General features: G+C 34.9%; 1 protein-coding gene across 3 annotated transcripts in view; it reads left to right on the top strand.

The window, feature by feature from the left end:
- The window catches only part of MEMO1 (mediator of cell motility 1), a 130,776-nt gene that overhangs the window by 86,059 nt on the left and 22,785 nt on the right, over window positions 1–21,932 (top strand). For 2 of the 3 annotated variants that reach the window (XM_081253533.1, XM_081253532.1), the window contains 2 exons: window positions 3,974–4,086; window positions 6,381–6,492. The exons of the other annotated variant lie outside the window; for it this stretch is intronic. In XM_081253533.1, coding sequence (XP_081109659.1) covers window positions 3,974–4,086; window positions 6,381–6,492 — 225 coding nt within the window. The remainder of the gene's footprint in view (window positions 1–3,973; window positions 4,087–6,380; window positions 6,493–21,932) is intronic. 3 annotated transcript variants of the gene reach the window in all.

The raw sequence follows: 21,932 nt of genomic DNA on the forward strand, positions 1-21,932 counted from the left end.
ATCTAAATTGGAATAACCACAGTTTGTCTAATTTTTTGAAGTAAAAATTGTGTTCCATGGAAAAAAGTCTACTTCAGCTCATAACTCAAAATCACACAGATGCTTTTTCCTTGAGACATACTTCTGTATGCAGTAGAAGCGCTTTATGCGTTTATCACCACAAATTGAATGCATTTTGTCATACAGAATATTTTTATAAAACTGTACTCGAAGTTCAAAATTTAATGAAATTAAATGAAACTGGCTTTAAAAAAAAATACAGCATGGGTGAAGGTGAAGAATACATGACTACTAGTACATTTTGATTCTGTTACCTTGATTGTAGCCAGCAGTATACCCAGTCTTACTTTTGTACTACAAGTGCAAATGTTAACATGTTGAAAAGGCAAATAACTTCTTTGTATTATTATGAAAATAGTTTTGATTTTGTAGACTTCTTGAAAGGTTCTTGTGAACTCACAGTTCACACTTTGTGAACTGCTGTGATTCAGGGTGATTGGATTTATATTGTGGATAAGGTATTGGAGAAGGCATCTCTGGGAAAATGATTTTTAAGCCAAGCAAAAGAAACAATTACACATGAAGAAGTTTTGAAATAGGCAAAGGTATTCTTGTCATCAAGGAACTGCAAGACCAGTGTGCATAAAGTACTGAGATTCGGGGGTGGGGGGGAGAATAACACAAGAAGGGGCCAGTTGTTATGAGACTTTAGAACCCATTTTAAGGATTTTGTATTTTATCCTCTGACCAAGAAAAGCCATTGAAAGACTTTTTAAGCAGGGAAGTGATATGATCTGATTCATGTTTTAGAAAGAGTACTCGGGCTGTTTAAGGAATTTTTAAAGTTCTTTCCCATATTTAGAGTTGCAAAGTCTTTTCCTATTACTAAAACTTTAATTAAAAACTGGAACTCAGGATGTTACTTAGATAGTAACTTGATTTTGATTCATATCTTTCAGAAAACCTTGCAGGGCAGAAAAAGAATGCCAAAAGGAATCTTCTTTGGGGCCACATGACATTTTATTCTTTAGTTAAAATATCTCCACTTAACCATGAAACACTTTAAAAAAATTACTTGTGTTCCATTATTTAGTATAAGTAGTTGAATATTTATGAGAACAGACACTCAGGTAACTCATGTGTTAGGTGTACAGACTACACTCCTCATAGTAAGTAACTCCACAAATGTGGATTCTCTGGAGGTATTATTATATGTGAACTACATTTATTTCTGAAAGAATGCCTACTGATTTTTTTCTATTTTTTTATATTAAAGGTTTCTTTTACATGTATGGCAACAGTGATTATATGCCAATATTTAAAAGTTACTCTTTTAAGACAAAGAACTTTGTAATTAATTAAAGGGAGAGAAAGTGGCATTACTTCCAATGCCTATATTACATTTCTCTCCAAAATATTTGTATGGTCTTGGTGTTTATGGATCTAGCAATCTAGGGGGAAAAATGCATTATCTTTTATTTACACTATTAATTGTCTTATAGCATATAGCTAACACAGAGACTCATTCTGAGATTACTACTTGTTCAATATCCAGTTTCTTTTTTCTTCTTTTCATTGATACCTAGCCTTTTTTGGTTTGTTTTTGGGTATATCACTTTTAAGTGTTTTATATTGGTGGGACCTAAATCTCTTTTTTCCTATTATCTCTCTTAACTAAATGTGGAACTTCACTATGTTGCTTTTGGATGAGTTTCAACCTTTGGGTACACAGTTGGATAATTCAGACTGATGGGACCTCTTTTCCCCACCAGACTTTATCTTTTCATCTAGGTTGGGTCTGACAAAAGGGCAAGCAAGATGAGTAGTCACGTATTAGAGGAGGCAGTTAGGCTTTCGAAGCTGACCTCGGGTCTTTATTTCTGGAGTAACGCTCATCTTTTAGCCACTGTTAGAAGAACCTTGTTATACTTACCTATGAAATATATCTATGCCTAGATTGATTTTTAAAAGTCATTTCATATTTTAATTATATATTCTGAATTTCCCAGGAGTGTTCTGATTTTAAATATTCTATCCCTCTCTCTTTTCATAGAAATACATTCCTCAATCATAAAAATGCTTTTTTTTTTCTTACTTGATTCTTGATTCATATAATACCTATCCTTAAGCAAGTTTCCTAAGCACTCAGATTTACCATTTTCTATGTCCCTCATTAAACTTTAATTTTAAGAATGTGGTGATATTTATGTGCTGTTAAGATACGAGAACATGGTGGTATCTTTTGTTCATTTAGGAATCTGTAGATCTGATTTTTTTTTTCTTAAATGGTTATTGAGTTGATCATAGAGATGATGACAAGAAGTGAGTATTAGCAGGGGGGGTGAGGAAAGGGATTATGTTTCTGACTAGAAATGGCCTGTGAGTGAAGTCTTACATGTGGGCTCTGAGTGACATCTTGAGGATTGCAACATCTTGAGGAGATTTTGGGACTAAACTGAGAATTACCTTTTCCTTATCCACATCTTTCTTATCCACCCCCGCCCCCCAACACCCCATATAGCAAGTAAGATATAGCTGACAATAGGTTAATTTTCTTAGCTGTAATAGAATTCTGTCAAAATAAATATATTGCTAAAGCACACATTCCTTGGCCAGCAAGTTTTTGATGTGAAAATAGCTCTGTGTCTCAGTCTTTGTGTTTTTGTCCATTAGATGAGCAATGAAGTAGCACTTAATTTTCTAGGTACATAGCTTACATATATTCCTTTTTTTCTTATAGTTTTGGTTCTTTTGTCTCTGTAACTTTGTGTGTGTGTGTGTGTGTGTGTGTGTGTGGTGGGGAAAGTTTTGTTCATATGAATCCGGGAGAAACAGCGAAAATGGAGAGTTTGGAATTTAGAATGTAGAGATGTTTGAGATAAAATGAGAATAAGTTAATTTTACTCTTGATGTTAAGATAAAAGGATTGTAAAGATTTAATCTACAGTTTAGCCCAGTTCTTTTTTTTAGCCTACAGTGCAAATAACACATAGTTAAGTTTCTTTGTTTTTGAGAATGACTTCTACTTGAATGGGAACTGAGAAAGCTTATTACACAGAGTTCTCAACAAGATGCCTTTTTTCTCTGCCATGGAAGAAATGTGGAAATAGCTTTAACAGAATGCTTCTTTGTAATGATATTTTGGATTTTTAGAATTTATACTTTTATGGATTTTTATTAATGTTGTAGGCAAGTTTAGAATTTGTTATTTTGAGATTTTATTTAATAGCTGAAATGTTTAAAATTCAATTAATACAGCTATTAAAAACCTTATGTATCCTAGCCATTGTGAATACAGAGGTGATTTTAAGCATAGTCGGTTGGTTTACTATAGATAATCAGTAACTAGTATTCCCAGGTATTAAACATCGTTCTTTTAAAGACCTTCCAACAAAAAGATAGAGATAAGTAATTGAACTTAATTAACTGAGGAGCAAGTCATTGGTAGGAACATTAGTTTGCTAGTGCTGCCATAACAAACTACCATAAACTAGGTGACTGAAACAACAGAAATTTATTTTCTCACAGTTCTAGATGCTGGAAAAGTCCAAGATGGTTTGGCAGGGTTGGTTTCTTCTTAGGTTTCTTCCTTGGCTTGCAGATGACTGTCTTCCTAATGCCTCTTCACATGGTCGATCACCTCTCTGTGCATGTGCACCCCTGGTGTCTCTGCCTCTTCTTAGAAGGACACCAGTCATATTGAATTCAGGCCTCACGCTAATGACCTCATTTTAACTTAATCACCTCTTTAAAGACCTTATCTCCAAATAGGTTCCATTTTGAGGTACAGGGGTTGAGACTTCAACCTATGATTTCAAGAGAACACAGTTTAGCGTATAATAGTAGGTAATGAACTCAATCAAGGAAAACAATATTACATGTAATTTTTTAAAATTACTTGTTTTTCCTTTTTATTTAATAAAGTTTGTGTAGAAGTGCAATTGTTCTGTGTTTTTTATTGTATATCTCCTAGCCGGAGAATTTTCATCCTTGGGCCTTCTCATCATGTGCCCCTTTCTCGATGTGCACTTTCCAGTGTGGATATATATAGGACACCTCTGTATGACCTTCGTATTGACCAAAAGAGTAAGTATATAGAAATTTTATAGTTTGTAAACAGCTGAAGTTTTTACAAATAGGAATTATATGTTAATTTACAATTAAAAGTATGAGTATCATAGTAATATTTGAATTGTAAAAATAAAATTTGTTATAACTAATCTGCACAAACAAAAACTAAGAAAGAAAATCTTCCATATGCCTAAAAGACAACTCCACGAAAATCTGTCAGATCTGCTAGTCTTTGGAGTGTAGTGGTTCCATTTATAATCAGGGAAGTACCATGTACTTGTTGTACCGTGAGACAAGAAATTGGTACCCACAACTTGTTGAAACATTTTGGGCATGTTAGTCTTCCTCCGTGTATAGCAGTTACTTCACCGTAAATGGATAATGGTGATAATGACTTTATATCCTCATATATGATTTTTTTGGGAAAAAAAATTGAGACCATAGTTGTGAAACTCTGCAAGAAGGGTGCCACATAAATCTAAGTGCATTTTATTTTTAAAACATATCTGTTATTTTGATTTTGATTTTATTTTTTTAATTATTATTTTGATTTTTAAATAGAATTCTAGAAATCACAGTTTTTATTTAATCATGTCTCATTTTGTACATAATTTAAAAAATACCAAACAATACAGAACCTACTATAACAAATACTCATGTACTTATCATCCACACTTGACTCAGAATTTGCCCTCATCTGAAGTCAATTTGCATTCCCAAAAGTAACCGCATTCATGAATTTGATGTGTATCCTTCCAGTTCATCAAATTATATTTTAAGTACGTTAAGTGTTTTTATTGTTTCAAGAAATTTTGCAACAAATTCTTCTGTAGAATGAAGAAAGCGATTTGCAGAGGAAATGATCACCTCTTTTTCTTTAATTTTTAGGCCTAAAGTTTCATAATTTGGGGTTTTAAGTATTATAGAGTATTAGCAATTTGTTGTTAGGATATAGTTTATTAATGAAACTGGAATATTACTAGCCTTACTCCCTGGAATGGTTTTAGGGTACACATTTTTCATATATTTAAAATGCTTTTAAATTTTTTATTTTTTTCTTCCAGATCTATTGAGATATAGTTGACATACAACACTACATAAGTTTAAGTTATACAACATAGTGATTTGACTTTACATACATCATGAAATGATAAGTTTAGCGAATATCCATCATCTCATATAGATACAAAATTAAAGAAATAGAAAAAAAATTTTTTTCCCTTGTGATGCGAACTCTTAGGATTTACTCTCAACAACTTGTATATAACATACAGCAGTGTTTATTGTATTTATTATGTTGTACATTACATCCCTAGTACTTACTTATCTTATTACTGGAAGTTTGTACCTTTTTACGACCTTCATTCCAATTCCGCTTTCCTCCAGGACATGCTTTAGTTTTAAAACCTTGTTGGGGCATTTAGAAAATTTTGGTTTTGGATAGACTGGCAATGAGGAATGGAGGATTTTTAATCAGGTATAACTTTATAGAAAAAAAAGTCATACCATTATTTGTTCGTTTCTTTGATATTGGTAGATCCATTTAAGGATGTAGTTATAAAAATGCTGGTTTTGTTCAATGATAAAATAAAAATATTCTTATATCTTTTTTTACATATTTCATCATTTTCTTGCTATATATTGATAATATCTAGTTTTAAGTGTAATTCATCAGAAGGATCTGAACTACTAAATCATTTTAAAATTTTAAGATTATTTAAGGCATGGTACTGTGGTAAATTTATATTCCAGTCTATACCACGAGCTTAATTTTTAATGTTGAGGAAAATAGCATTCTCAGTAGGAATTTTCTTTTCTTATCTTAGTATGACAGGAACCTGAGGTGTAAAACAATAAGTCTGTACATTGTATTAAAAAACAAAACAAAACTCAAAAACTATATTGTTAACCTCATGAGTAAGTAGACCAGGGGATTTTTCCATATTTCAGTAAGATTTCTAATCAACTGTTCTTGTTAGTATCTACTGATTGAATAAGGTCAAGGATAAGCTTAGACTCAGAGGTGATTTTAGATATAATGAAAGGAGCCGAAGAAAAATTTAAATTATTATTTTTTATGTAACTATGTAACATATGAAAGTGCTGAATAAATCATTACATGTCTTACTGTTTTGTCTGGTATGTAAGAAGCTAGTTGTTTTTTCCTTTTTTTTAAACTAAAAATGGAGAATATTATGTGGTGCTTTTTGTCTCTTGCCAAAGCATGTAGTTTTCTGTTACTGGGTAGAGTCTCACAGGGTAAGGATATACATTAATATATTTGTTTTACTATATTTTGAAATCTCTAGTTTACGGAGAACTGTGGAAGACAGGAATGTTTGAACGAATGTCTCTGCAGACAGATGAAGATGAACACAGTATTGAAATGCATTTGCCTTATACAGCTAAAGCCATGGAAAGGTATATTAATATAAGAAATCCCAGAGAAATCATGGATATTAATTTCTTTGGAATTATTTTAACTAGGGTGAGATAATCATTAGGGTAAAGAGTTTTAAAATTTTTGTTGAAATGAAATAAAAATTTGGGATTTGATTTTCTGAATGTGGATTGAAGTTGGTTTTGAGTAGTTTGCCTGTGAAGGCTTAACGTGTAAAGTGACATGGTTGTCTTATTAGGTAGAAATATTAAAAGAAAAAAACAACAACAACCCGTGTGTGTGTGTTTGTGTGTATTGATTTGCCTGTTATCTTATTCATTATACATTCATTTATCTCAGAGTAACAATTACATTCTTTCATGTTATAGTGCTATAAGTAAATAATCATAAAATTTTAGATTTGGAAGTAACTTTGGAGGTAATTTATTTCAGCCTTAATCAAAGTACATGAATCTCTATTATAAAAGGGATTATTGTATAATAATATATAATAAAAGAGATTATCTAAATATAATATAGATCTGTTTTAAAAGAGATCTCTTTTATAAAAAGTGCTTGACAGATTCTTATTTGGTACCTGCTAAAAGGTCTTCTAGTAATAGGGTGTTCACTTGACTATAAGTAGAGTGAAGACAGGGACAATATTTATTTTGTTTTCCACTTATACCCCAGTGCCTAGCACATCGCCTGTCACGTAGTAGTCAATTTATTTTGGTAAAATGAAAGAATTGTTTTAAGAGCTTTCTTTGTTCTTTTAGGGCAATATTCAAATTAGGAAGTTTTCCTTTTATAGGTCACATTTCTCTAATTTTTTCAACCATTTCCTTTATATGGACTTAATATTCCATATGTAGTTTGACTAGTTCTAAATATGGTGAGATTATTCCTTATCTGGTCCTCATTACTGTATTCTCTTAGGAAAATAAGTAGTGCATTATAGGTTTTCAGTAAATATTTGTCAATTAAATGCATTAATGAAGTCTGAGATTATCTAAGCAGTTATTATGCTGATATGGCTTACCTTACTATTGTCTGATATACTTGTGGTCAGCTCAAACCCCAAGGCTTTTTTATACTGTTAAGCTGGATTATTTCTCCTCTTGTACTTTTGTGGTTGATTTCTTTTTAACCCTAAATGTGTTTGTCTCTTCAGTTACTTCTGTTTAATTTTTCCATGTTGCTTTTATTCCATTATTGCAGTTTTGGGGGTTATTTCCACTCTTAATTCTGTTATCAAAGTATTATTTACTTCTCTCAGTCTTACGTTATCCACATCTTTTCACAATGATAACTATGAGGAATTACATAAACCTGAAGAAGTTTCCAAAAATAGTGTGATATTAAATTATAAGCAGTATAATTTTAGGTTAATTGTTTTAATACATTCTAATTCTTTAGAAGTTATTAAACCAATATAGGCTGTTTAATTTTTGGAATCCTAGTGTAATCAGAACATCCCATTCTTCAACTACATAGGACAGTAGAAAACTTTTGTTATTTGCTGAAATGTTTGCGTATTTTGTCATGAGAAAATATATTTTAGACTTAATAAATTTCAATACAATAGGACCAATAAACTGCCAACAGTATCCTTAAGGAAGCTTTAATAAAATAACATTTTTGTTGTTATTTCAAAAGTAAAACAGGCATAATGTGGAAATTTAGGAAAATAGAAATTTGAAACCAGTGAACAAAATTTTTGTTCATAATTTCCTGTTAAATAGTGTTAAATAACCACTTTTAAGTACATCACTTTTCATGAAAACCTTCCCTACATCTCAGATTACATTAGGATTCCTAATACTGACTCTTAGAAAGTACCCAGTACTTTTCCTTTGTAGTCTTTGCTGCGCTCACTATCTGTATCAGTCATTCATTACTGAGTAACAAATTGCCTCAAAGCTTAGTGACTTAAAATCATAACTATTTTATTGCTCACAATTTTTGGATCAGGAGTTTGAGTAGGGAATAGCTTGCTCTGGTCCACAAGTTACTGACTGAGGGCTGGAGTGGGCCTCGAGGATCCAAGATGGCCTTAGTGCTGGCTTTTACTTGAGACACCTCATCTTTTCTCTAGATGGCCTGTTTGTTTACCAACCGTGGCTTTTCTATTTTCTTGGTTTCTCTGTAGAAGGATAGTCTGGATTTCTTTACATGGTGATTCTGGATAACAAGAGAACAAAACCAGAAGTTTCTTGGCCCATTAAGGCCTAGGCCTGAAACTATGTAGTATCATTTCAACTGCATTTTCTTTTTCTTTTTTTTTTTTTTTTTTTTTTTGCGGTAGCGGGCCTCTCACTGTTGTGGCCTCTCCCGTTGCGGAGCACAGGCTCCGGACGCGCAGGCTCAGCGGCCATGGCTCACGGGCCCAGCCGCTCTGCGGCATGTGGGATCTTCGCAGACCGGGTCACGAACCCGTGTCCCCTGCATCGGCAGGCGGACTCTTAACCACTGCGCCACCAGGGAAGCCCTGCATTTTGTTTTTCAAAGGAGAAATAGATGCCACCTCTTGATAGGAGGAGTAGCATATGTGTACAGGAGTAGGAGGAATTGTTGGCAGCCATCTTTGCAGATGGACTACCACAATTCTTCCTCTGGTGGACAATTCACATTTCTCCAACATGGAGGACAACCCCAGCTCTCCTAAGATGCCCAGAAATCTTATCCATTTATGACCTCAGGTTCGAAGTCCGTTATCTTATGATCTGCATTAGGTTGGGATATGGATGAGGCTCCTTGGGTATAGCTCTTTTTGATTTGGATACCTGTGAACTAAGAAGGCAAGTCTCCCCCTCACCCTCCCAATACACTCAGTATACAGTTTTGAGACAAGGACAGTAAAGCACAATAGTTACTTCTGTTGCAGAGTGAAAGAATGGGAAGCATGTAGTAGTCTCTGGTCCAAAGCAATTCTGAACTCTAACCAGGAAATAGAAAATATCCTTGATTATGGCTTGGTTCTGTTGTCTGATAGTGGCTTCATAATTCATTACAGATGGTTTCTGACTTATGATGGTTCCACCTAAGATTTTTTGGCTTTTTGATGGTGTGAAAGTGATACATATTAAGCAGAAATTGTACTTCGAATTTTGAATTTTGATCTTTTCCCAGGCTAGCAATGTGTATGCTTACTCTTTCATGTTTCTGGGCAGTGGCAGTGAGTTGCAGCACCCAGGCAGCCTCGTGATCACAAGGGTGAACAACCAGTACACTTAAAATCCTCTGTACCAAGACAACCATTCTGTTTTTCATTTTCAGTACAGTATTCAGTAAATTACATGAGAGATTCTACACTTTATTATGAAAAAGGCTTCGTGTTAGATGATTTGCCCAACTGTAGACTAATGTAAATGTTCTAAGCACATTTAATGTAGGCTAGGCTAAGCTATGGTGTTTAGTAGGTTAGGTGTATTAAATGTATTTTCGACTTACAGTGGGTTTATTGAGACTTAACCCCATTGTAAGTTGAGGAAGACCTGTATTATTCTTAGCTCTTGACTGGATCCTTTCTGCTCTTGGCTCTCCTCTCTGAGTCATTTTTACTTTTCCATAAGAAATGGGCCTTGTTTGCATCTAAGTAGCAGTTTTAGTCTGCTTTATGTATGTGACAGTTTAAGAGCCTAAAGGCGTCTTTTCATTTGGAACAGTGTTTTGTTTTGTATTTTAGTACAAACTGATTGAACTCCATTAAACACTTTGTGGGTTTTCTATACATCAGATTATAAGTGCATTCCATTAGACAAAAGTCACATCCACAGTTCTTTCTGAGACAGGCTTTTTTCTACTTTGGACCTCAAGTTAGGGGCCTGGAGTTTCTTAGAAGCCCTTTTACCTGCCTGAGAGGGTATACAAGCACTGTCTTAAGTCTTCCTGAATTCCTAATACATTTTACAGATGTGCTTTGATTTGATGCCTCTGAGCCCATGTTCTTGGTAGCACTGATTTGATCTTTGTCCTTGTGCTGTTTCTTTGACAGTCTTCTGCTGTCTATAGAGGCTAGCGATGAGAAACAGTTATTTTCCAGCCAAGCAACTCCTGGTTGGAAATATTTCTTTTAAATTCTGCTTATAATTCTTTAGCTCATGTTTTTCTTCTTGTACCTTCTCATACTTGGCTATAAAGAAGCCATTGACACTTTGAATATTTTGTCTGGAAATCTTCTTAGCTAGATCTATAGATTCACTATGTGTATTTTTAATCTTCTAAGTTATGTCATATGACAGTTATGCTAATTGTTCTCCCAGTAAATAATATGGATAACCCTATTTCTAACCTCCTATAGCAGTATCCTTACTGCTCATCCAGTTTCCAGGCTCCTTGTTGCCCTTTCAACTTCCACCTATCTCTGTGTCCGCAAAGCCAATATCATATTTTTTAGGTTTCTCTTACAGTAATACACTTTCCAGGTACCATTTTTTGGTCTCAGTTATCTATTGCAGCATGGCATATCACCTTAAAGTACCTTTTTTTTTTTTTTTTGCTTATGATTCTTTGGGCTAGAAATTTGGTCAGGGATGAGTGGCAACCAGTCATCTCTATTTTATCTGCTGCCAGTTGAGACAGGTTGACTTAGGCTAGATGTTCCAAGGTGCTCTCACTTTCTGTTTGGGCTATGATGCAGGTTGTCTGCTGGGCACCTTAGTTCTCATCTTGGTGCTATCTCCACTTATTGTTACTCTTCCTTCAGGGCCTGTCTCTACACATGGTTTCCCTTTCCTGCTGGGCTATCCTGAAGTACGTGGCAGTTCAGGGTAACAAGAAAACAAGTAGAAACTTCTAGGCCTCTTAATATTTAGGCTTGGAACTGGCACAGTATCACTTATGTTGCATTCTACTTGGCAAAGTAAGTTGGAAGGCTAGGTTCAAAGGGAAGGAGAAATTGGCTCTATACCTAATGGGAGGGGTGGCATGAGCATTCAGAAGTGGGAGGAATTTTGGTGATTATATGTGTAGACGACCTACCACAGTAGCACTGCAGTTAAGTAGCTCTTTATCTCCCTTCTCTGGTACTTCCCTAACCTATTCCCTACTCCAGGGCAGCTAGTCTACCCTGTATCTTCTGTACCCATCTCAGTACCTGGTACACAAAAGGATCTCAATAATTAATTGTTGAATAAATTAATAACAATCTATTTTTAATACTTTTATTAAATATTTTTCCAAAAATGAGATCAGATTTTTTTTATTAACTGCTTTTCATATCATGAACCTATTTCCATGTCATTTTTTAAACTCCTTTTTATTGGGTATACATAGGACTTTCTAGTATATGTCTCTGTAATACTTCAATTGATCATTTAATTTTAAAACTTTTCCCTCATTTTTCACTACTATAAAAAATTATTACAGGTTAAACAATTAAATATCTATTATTTATAATTCTCTGTTATTTTAAACAGATTTAAAAATTATATTCATTAGAGGTTATAGAGGAGAAAACATAAAATGACCCATAATCCCCTTGCTCAGTTAATTTTGTTGACATTTAAAAAATGGATGTACATGGTTTAAAAGTGTAAACGACATCAAGAAGTACAAAATGAGCAGTGAAAGCCTCTTTGCTTCTCCTCAACCAGTGTTTACTGACAGTAAAAATTATTATAGATATGCTAACATATGTTTGTGTATATACAATATATGTATAAGATTTATACATACACATGTTTTTGTGAAAATTAAAACGTGTAAATAGGAGATGATATCTTAAGTATTTTATTCTGATCCTTTTTTCCATTTATTATCTTTATGATTGAAATACGTAGTTTTTAGTATTGCATATAATTGCATTTGAGAGAGTTAAGTTTGGATATGTAGAAATCGTCTATCTTGAAAAAAACTGTTCACTCTTAAAATTAACAACATGATCCCACCTCTTCTTTTTCTTTGCATTTTACTCTGTTCAGTTATCTTTTGCCCCTTTTATTCCTTTCTCTGTATCATTCCCATTTACTCTATTTACAGTTTAAATTTCTAATTGATTTCTGGGGTAATTTACATACTGTAAAATATGCTCTTTATGGCATAGAAGTCTATGAATATTGATAAATGCAGAGTTGTAAATATTCACCACCGTCAAGATAAAGAACAATTCTTTTGCCCTAATTTCAATGCTTTTTTTGTTCAGAAAAATGTGCAAAGTAAATAGAGTTCTTTAGTAACTTTCAAAGTGTTTGAGAAATATGACCCTATAAAAATGTTCATGTTTACTGTAAAAATATCATTATTATCTTTTTAGCCATATAATGCTTTTTGTTACTACTAATATTTTGGAACATGGGCAACTTGAAAGCACAGTACCGTGTATTTAAATCTGTTTCATCTTATGTTTCAGGTTCTAGCCAATCTTAGAAATTCACCATGGTTAGGATTTGGTAACTTAGTACTTATACCATTATATATATTTAGAAAATCTTGATTTTATATAGTTTATCCAGATTGTTAAACCTAATTATTGTAATTCTTGTGTTTATTTGTATTAATTATAATTTTGAGTTCCCTGAGTGAGAATGTCAGATGCCTTGTATGGTATTAATTACTATTAACTGAACTTTTTTTCTATTTGTAACATCTTATTATACTAGTATAATACATTTGTGATAATTGATGAACCAATATTGATACATGATTATTAACTGAAGTTCATAGTTTAATTAGGGTTCACTCTTTGTGTTATATAGTTTATGGGTTTTGCCAAGTGCCTCATGTCATGTATCTACCATTATAGTACCATGTAAAATAGTTTTACTGCCCTAAAAATCCCCCGTGCTTTACCTATTCGTCTTCTCCCCCCTCTCTGCCTCCATCCAACCCCTGGTAACTGCTGATCTTTTTACTGTCTTGATAGTCATATAGTTTCTAGAATATCATGTAGTTGGAATCATGCAGTATGTAGCCTTTTCAGGTTGGCTTCTTTAACTTAGTAATATATTTTCAAGATGCCTTCATGTCTTTTTATGGCTTGGTAGCTTATTTTTCTTTATGTTGAATAATAATCCATTTTATGGGTGTATTACAGTGTATCCATTCACCTATTAAGAGATTATCGATATACTTGGATTAATATCTGTTATATTTGTTACCATTTTCTGTTCATTGCCCTTGTTCTTTATTCTTTTTTGTCCTCCCCTCTTTTTCTTCTTGCTTGGGTTTTAATTGAGCATTTAATATGAGTTCATTTTCTTTCCTCTCTTTGTATATTGATTTTACTTCTTTTTACTTTGTTTAGTGGTTTCTTTAAAGTTTACAACATACATTTGCAACTGATGCAAGTGTACTTTCAAGTAACACTGTACCGATTCATGTAGTGCAAGTATCTTATAACAAGAGTATTCCCGATTTCTCCTTCCTGTCCCTTATAACATTGTTATCATTCATAAGCTATAAATACCAAACACATTATTGCTATAATTATTTTGAACAATTGTTATCTGTTAGATCAATTAAGAATAAGAAAAATAAAATGAAATAAACGAAAGATGTTATTTTACATTCTTTTATCCCTTTCTAATGTGCTTCCTTTCTTTTATGTTGATATGAGTTTATGACCTATATCATTTTCCTTGTCTCAGAAGGACTTTTTAGCAGTTTATAGCTCTGATTTTATTTTATTTATTTTAAAATATTAATTTATTTATTTGGCTGTATTGGGTCTTAGTAGTGGCATGCGGGTTCTTCTCTAGATGTGGCGCACGGGCTCCAGAGCACACAGGCTCAGTAGTGCGGCCCTCAGGTTTAGTTGTCCCACAGCATGTAGGATCTTAATTCCCCAACCAGGGATCGAACCCGCTTCCCCTGCATTGGAAGGCGTATTCGTAACCACTGGACTACCAGGGAAGTCCCTGGTTTTATTATTTAAAACTTGTTATTTGGGGTTGGAAAAAAGATTTCTTTTCCTTTACCTTTGTGACCTTCTCAGGAATACACAAGAGACTCCTTTTCCAATGTGGCTGTTAATCGCAGATTAAGAATAATGTATTTTATTCATGGGGAGTAATTAAGTAGGCTAATAAACAAAACTCATTTTGGCCCATAATCGTAATCCCCCCCCCTTCAGTTTTACTAGTTATTGATGTAAAGATTTGATGGTTTTTAAGATGACATTTACTCTCAAAATTTAAAAATTTTCATTAATCTGAATTTTTCCGGTATTAGTAGAGTTGCCTAATTGTGCAAGGAATGACAGGTGATACAAAATAAGTAAATATTGTGTGTTTCCTCATCATATAGTCTAGTAGGAGAGATAACTGTATATAAATAAATGTAATATAATTCAAAATGTAATAAGTACGATTGAAGAGTTTATAGGAACAGAAAAGGGGGATGTAGGTGATAGCTGAGTTAGGGGAGCACAGAAGGCTTTGTAGAGAAGGTGATATTTGAGTGGACTTTGAGGATGGCTATAATTTTCACAGAATGGGGCAGAATTTTTTGAGGGAAAGGGAGTGCTGTAACTACCAAGTATAGGAGTAAGAAAGCCCAGGGCTTATTTTAAGTACAGAAAATTATTTGACTTAGCTTGCAGGAGTTGCAGAAGGCCGAGCTAGTAACTGAGGTCTGTCTGTAGATGTTTTTTGTTTGGCCTGCATAGTTAGAAAAAGTTTTTTCACAGATATGAATGTTTTTAGTTGGATATTGGTCCTGCCACTTCCTGTTATCTTATACCTTATCTGACTTTTCATACATATATGATACCAATGTGGGACTGGAGACATTTGAATAGGTAACTTTGTAGAGGTGTAGAGTAAGAGGGCCAGGATTAGAAAGTTGGAAAGTAGGTTGGGACAGGATTATAAAGGGCATTGAATGTCATTTTAAGATATTTGTATTTCATTCCGTGATTGGTATAGAGCTAGTAAAAGTTCCTCAGCAAAAGAGGGAGATGATTAGAACTTGACTATAAGAGTATTACTCTTTGATGGTGTGATGGTACTGTGAAGGATGGATTAGAATTGGAAGAGGTTGGTAGAAATAGTTTAGAAATCACGGGGGCTTAGAACTAACGTAGTGGTGGATAGGCTAGCAAACTGAGCAGATTATGGGAGACATTTAAAGGTTAGAATGAGCAAAACTTGGTAAATATTTCTATGTGGTAGAGTAAGATAATTTTAAGGCAAGTTTAAGGCCTAAGAGTATACAATTATCAGAGATGGTAAAGCTGTTAAGTTTTAGGTGTAAACCCGGGTATAATTTTAGGAGAGCATAGGGCATGGAAATAAATGTTGACTTGTTTCTCTCAAAATACTAGAATGTCTCTATAATTCTGACAGCAGACTTGGACCAATTTATCATAGGACTCTTGCTTCAAATGGTTGAGTTTCCAAAACAGAGTTTGGTACGATTCTCTGGTACCTGAAATATGCCTGCTCTTGTAAAACCTTTCTAATCAGTATTCCTACTGGAATGGAAATTCAGAAAGATATAACCTTTGAAATTAGTTTTGATAATCTCATTAGATTCACTTACTTGATCCAACAGTAAAGATTTATAAATGACTTAAATGGTAATTTTAGTTGTCATTGACAGCTAGTTTACCTTGTCCCTTTCCCTTTTCTTCCCCTTCCCCAGTTTCCCTTTTTCATGAACATAGAAGTTTCCTTTTGAGTATTACCTGTATCCGGAAGAGAGCATTTTTTAGAATTATAGATAGAACATGGAGAATCTCTGGAATAATAAGTACAAATTCTTTGTTGATCATAATGGAATAATTTTAGTTTCTATGACCATGAAAAGGATGAGCAAGAGATAGCATAAGACATTTGAGAAGATTGAGATGTATTTTATTTTTATCAGAGTAAAGATTTTTTATATTTACATATGTTTTGTCCTCTTTTTTCCCTATGCATATTTTCTGGCTAAAAAAGGAGAGGAGAGTAAATTATATAGGGATATTATTGTGGCAACAGCCTTAGCACCTTAGGGATAAGAATAATTTTTCTTCTGACTGGCTTATTTATTTATTTATTTATTTATTTATTTGGTTGCACTGGGTCTTAGTTGCGACAGGCGGGCTCCTTAGTTGTGGCTTGCCAGCTCCTTAGTTGTGGCATACAAACTCTTAGTTGCAGCATGCATGTGGTATCTAGTTCCCCCACCAGGGATCGAACCTGGGCCCCCTGCGTTGGGAACACGGAGTCTTAACCACTGTGCCACCAGGGAAGTACCTATGATTTTTTTTTTAATTCTCACCTGAGAAGCTCTGGACTGCTTCTAAAATTTTTGGGAAGTTGGAACAATTTGTATAGAAAAGAAAATTCTCATGTTCATCAGTGTTGTTCAGGGGAGAAATATTCAGATTAATGCCATAGAAAGAATAAGCAAATAACTATTTGTATACAGTATTTCATCTAGTTTAAAATGTCATCAATTTTAAGATTTCAGTTACTTATATATCACTAATTAAGTAAAAATACTACCATTTAAATTGTTTTCTTATTACTTAGAATATTCATATTAGAGTTCACATTTTTTCCTTCTGATGAGAACTTTTAAGATCTACTGTTAGCAAGTTTTGAATATTCAATAGTGTTATTAACTATAGCATTAACTGTAGAACTATGTTAGCTACAAATTCACATTTTTATATTAGAATTTTTACATTAGAATTTGGACTTTTTGTGCTCTGTACCATTAAGAGCGTTGGTGATACGGTGATCTTGTTTTTAAAAAATATTAATTAATTTATTTATTTGGCTGCACTGGGTCTTAGTTGCGGCATGTGGGATCTTTGTTCCAGCACGTGGGATCTTAGTTGCGGCATGCGGGATCTTTAGTTGCGGCATGTGGGATCTAGTTCCCTGACCAGAGATCGAACCCAGGCCCCCTGCATTGGGAGTGCAGAGTCTTAGCCACTGGACCACCAGGGAAGTCCCAATATTGTTTGTTTGGGTTTTTGTTTGTTTTTTAAAATTTTTTATTTATTTATGGCTGCATTGGGTCTTCGTTGCTGCGCGCGGGCCTTCTCTAGTTCTCTGTTGTTGCAGGGCACAGGCTCTAGGTGCATGGGTTTCAGTGGTTGAGACGCGTTAGTTTCAGTGGTTGAGGCACGTGGGCTCAGTAGTTGTGGTGCACAGGCTCTAGAGCGCAGACTCAGTAGTTGTGGCACACGGGCCTAGCTGCTCCCTGGCATGTGGGATCTTCCTGGAGCAGGGCTTGAACCCATCTCCCCTGCATTGGCAGGCGGATTCTTAACTACTGCACCACCAGGGAAGCCCATATTGTTTGTTTTTAAGGAGAGTGCTTCACTATTGGTTCTGGGATTTCAATTCTTGTTTGTTACACATCTTGGATATAGTAATTTTCTGCAGCACGGGTTAAGGTATAGGACAGAAAAAGAAGGGGTAAAACTTTCATCTACATTACTGAAGTGCTCACAAGAGTTTTGCAAGGTAGATTTTATTAACTCTTTTTACTGATGACAGTTGAGGCTTAGGATAGGTTAAGTAACCTGGTGCAAGTAGCACAGTTTGCAAGTGGCAAAGATGGAGTTTCTTTCTTTCTTCTTCTTCTTTTTTTAACAGTTTTATTGAAGTTTGAAGTATGAGTGATATCTTGTAAAACTCATCCACATAAGATTATAGCTCACTGATTTCCAATAAATTTATAGATTTGTGCAGACATCTCACAATCTAGTTTTAAAACACAATTTTTATCACCCAAAAAAGAAGTCTTGTGTCCATTTGAGGGCAATTCTTGCTCCCATTCTCAATCTCAGGCAACCATTTACCTTCTTTCTTTCTCTATAGATTTGTATTTTTTGGAAATTTTAAATAAATGGAATCATATAAAATATAGTCTTCTGTGTCTGTCCTTTTTCACTTAGCATACTGTTTTTGAGATTCATCCATGTTGCGGTATGTATCCATGGTTCATTCTTTTTTTTTTTTTTTTTTTTTTTTTTTTTCTTTTTGCGGTATGCGGGCCTCTCACTCTTGTGGCCTCTCCCGTTGCGGAGCACAGGCTCCGGATGCGCAGGCCCAGCGGCCATGGCTCACGGGCCCAGCCGCTCCGCGGCATATGGGATCCTCCCAGACCGGGGCACGAACCCGTATCCCCTGCATCGGCAGGCGGACTCTCAACCACTGCGCCACCAGGGAGGCCCAATGGTTCATTCTTTTTATTGCCAAGTAGTTATTCCATTGTATGAATATGCCACATTTTGTTTAACCATTCACCAGTTAATGGACATTTGGATCATTTTCATTTTTGGCTATTAGGAATAATGATAAAAATATTCTTGTACAAGTCTTTATGTGAACATATGTTTTCCTTTCTCTTGAATAGTTACTTGGAAATGGAATTGCTGAGTCATATGATAAGTCTGTGTTTTAACTCTTTTAGAAACTGCCAAACTGTTTTTCAAAGTGATGGCGCTGTTTTATATTCCAGGAACAATGCATGAGGGTTCTGTTTCTCCACATTCTGGCCAGTACCTGTTATTGTCAGTCTTTTTATTACAACCATTCTGACAGATGTGTAGTGTAACCTCATTGTGGTGTTAATTTGCATCTCTCCAGTGACTTATGAAGTTGAGCAACTTTTCATATGATTATTAGTCATTCGTGTATCTTCTTTTGTCAAATGTCTATTCATATATTTTGCCCTAGTTTTAATTTGATAATTTATCTTTTTACTGAGTTACAAGATTTTATATATTCTGGACACAGGTTTTTTTTATTCATGTATATGATATGCAAAGATTTCCTCCCATTGTATGGCTTGTCTGTTTGTTTTCTTAATGATGTCTGTTGAAGAGCAAACATTCTTGATGAATTTTTGTCTTTTTTTTTTTCTTGTATGGATTCTGCTTTTGAATCCAGGGTCACATAGATTTTCTCTTCTTGAATGTGTTCTGCAGACCATATCTGGCCCACAGCTTGTTATTGTAATGTTTTATCAGAACATAGTCACACCCATTCATTTACCTAATGACTATGGCTGCTTTCTCTTTACAGTGACAGTTGATTAGTTTCTACAGATATTGTATGGCCGGGAAAACCTACAGTATGGCCCATTTCAAAAGATGTTTGCTGAACCCAGTTCTAGATGTGTTACGGTTTTAGCTTATAGTTGTGGCTATCATCCAGTTTGTGTATGGTATGAGGTAAAGGTCTGAGTTCACTTTTTTCCTATGGATACGCAATTATCCCAGTACCATTTGTTGAAAAGTCTATCCTGTAAGTAATGAGTCATTTTCTTTTTGCTGCTTTCAAGATTTTCTCTTTGTCTTTGATTTTCATCAGTTTCATTATGGTATACCTAGGTTGGGGATCTCTTTATACTTACCTACTTCGGGTTGTTTAGTTTTTTTGATCTGTAGATTAATGTTTTTCATGAAATTTGGAAAGTTTTCAGCCATTATTTTTTTCTAATACTTTTACTGTAACTTTTCTGGGATTCCCATTGTGTGCATCCTCATATGTTTGATGTTGTATATATTAAGCATAGTTTCCTTTATTTCTTTGAACATATTTTTAATAACTTTTAAAATCTTTGTCTGCTAAATCTAATATCCGGTCCCATTTGGATACAGCTTCTACTTCCACCCCCACCCGCACCCTATCCCCAAGAGTGGGTCACAGGTTCCTTTTTCTTTGGCTCACAATTTTTTTCTTGAAACTAGACTTTTTACATATTGGGTTGGCCAAAAAGTCTGTTTGTGTTTTTTCATAAGATCTTACAGAAAAACCAGAACGAACTTTTTAGCCAATCCAGTAGTATATTATAGCAACTTTATTCTTTTTTTTAAAACTTTTTATTTTATATTATAGTCAATTAACAATGTTGTGATAGTTTCAGGTGTACAGCAGGGTGATTCAGTTATATATATACGTGTATCTATTCTTTTTTAAATACTTTTCCCATTTAGGTTGTTACATAATGTTGAGCAGAGTTCCCTGTGCTATACAGTAGGTCCTTGTTGGTTATCCATTTTAAATATAGCAGTGTGTAATGTCAGTCCCAAACTCCCTAACTATCCCTCCCCTCTACCCTTCCCCTGTGGTAATCGTAAGTTTGTTCTCTAAGTCTGTGAGTCTGTTTCTGTTTTGTAAATAAGTTCATTTGTATCATTTCTTTTTAGATTCCACATATAGGTGGTATCATACAATATTTCTCTTCCTCTGTCTGACTTACTTCCCTCAATATGACAATCTCTGGGTCCATCCATGTTGCTGCAAATGACGTTATTTCATTCTTTTTAATGGCTGAGTAATATTCCATTGTATATATGTACCACCCCTTTATCCGTTCCTCTGTTCATGGACATTTAGGTTGCTTCCATGTCTTGGCTATTGTAAACAGTGCTGCAGTGAACATTGGGGAGCATGTATCCTTTCGGACCATGTTTTTCTCTGGGTATATGCCCAGGAGTGGGATTGCTGGATCAGATGGTAGCTCTATTTTAATTTTTTTTTTTTTTTTTGGTACGCGGGCCTCTCACTGTTGTGGCCTCCCCCGTTGCGGAGCACAGGCTCCGGACGCGCAGGCTCAGGGGCCACGGCTCATGGGCCCAGCTGCTCCGCGGCATGTGGGATCCTCCCGGACCGGGGCACGAACCCGTGTCCCCTGCATCGGCAGGCAGACTCTCAAGCACTGCACCGCTAGGGAAGCCCTCTATTTTAATTTTTTAAGGAACCTCCATACTGTTCTCCATAGTGGCTGTACCAATTTACATTCCCATAACAGTGTGGGAGGGTTCCCTTCTCTCCACACCCTCTCCAGCATTTATTGTTTGTGGATTTTTTGATGATAACCATTCTGACTGGTGTGAGATGATATCTCTTTGTAGTTTTGATTTGCGTTTTTCTAATAATTAGTAATGTTGAACATCTTTTCATGTGCATCTTGGCCATCTGTATGTCTTCTTTGGAGAAATGTCTGTTTAGGTCTTCTGCCCATTTTTTATAGCAACTTTATTCTGATTTTATTGATTTTTTTCTGCAGGTGGTAGTGATGGTGGTGGTGGTTGTTTCATTCATTAATTTTTTTAAAAGTAACTTTCATGGACTCTATGTGTGGAATTTGTCTCTCTCACAGTATTTGGCTACTGATGTATCTCCTTAGCTTTTAAAAAATTCTTATTTATATTTTTTACCTTGGCTTTCTAGAGTTCACCCCTGTATCTGCACTGCTTAGTGCTTAGCTACTGTTTGTTTGGAGGTTGTGCTTAAACATGTTGAGCCTGTATACCTTTCACCCTCTGCTGCTGGATTGTGTATGTTTTGGGGAGCACATATGAAATTTTCAAGTTTGCCTCCTTTGCTTTCTGTTGGATCTTCTCTGGTCTCCCTGTGCATATGTGGAGGTTTCCAGTCAGCCAGGGATATGTAAGAGCTTGGTGTCTCTCAGGTCTCCACTTACCCTTGTGCTTGCTCTCATCCTCCCAATTACCTGGCATTTGGCGAGAGCTTAGGGCCTTATGGACCTCCCCTGCACACATGTGCTGCCTCCTATTCAGCCAGGG

This window comes from Mesoplodon bidens (assembly GCF_964165515.1).
Source record: "Mesoplodon bidens genome assembly, chromosome: 14".
Classification (NCBI taxonomy): domain Eukaryota; kingdom Metazoa; phylum Chordata; class Mammalia; order Artiodactyla; family Ziphiidae; genus Mesoplodon; species Mesoplodon bidens.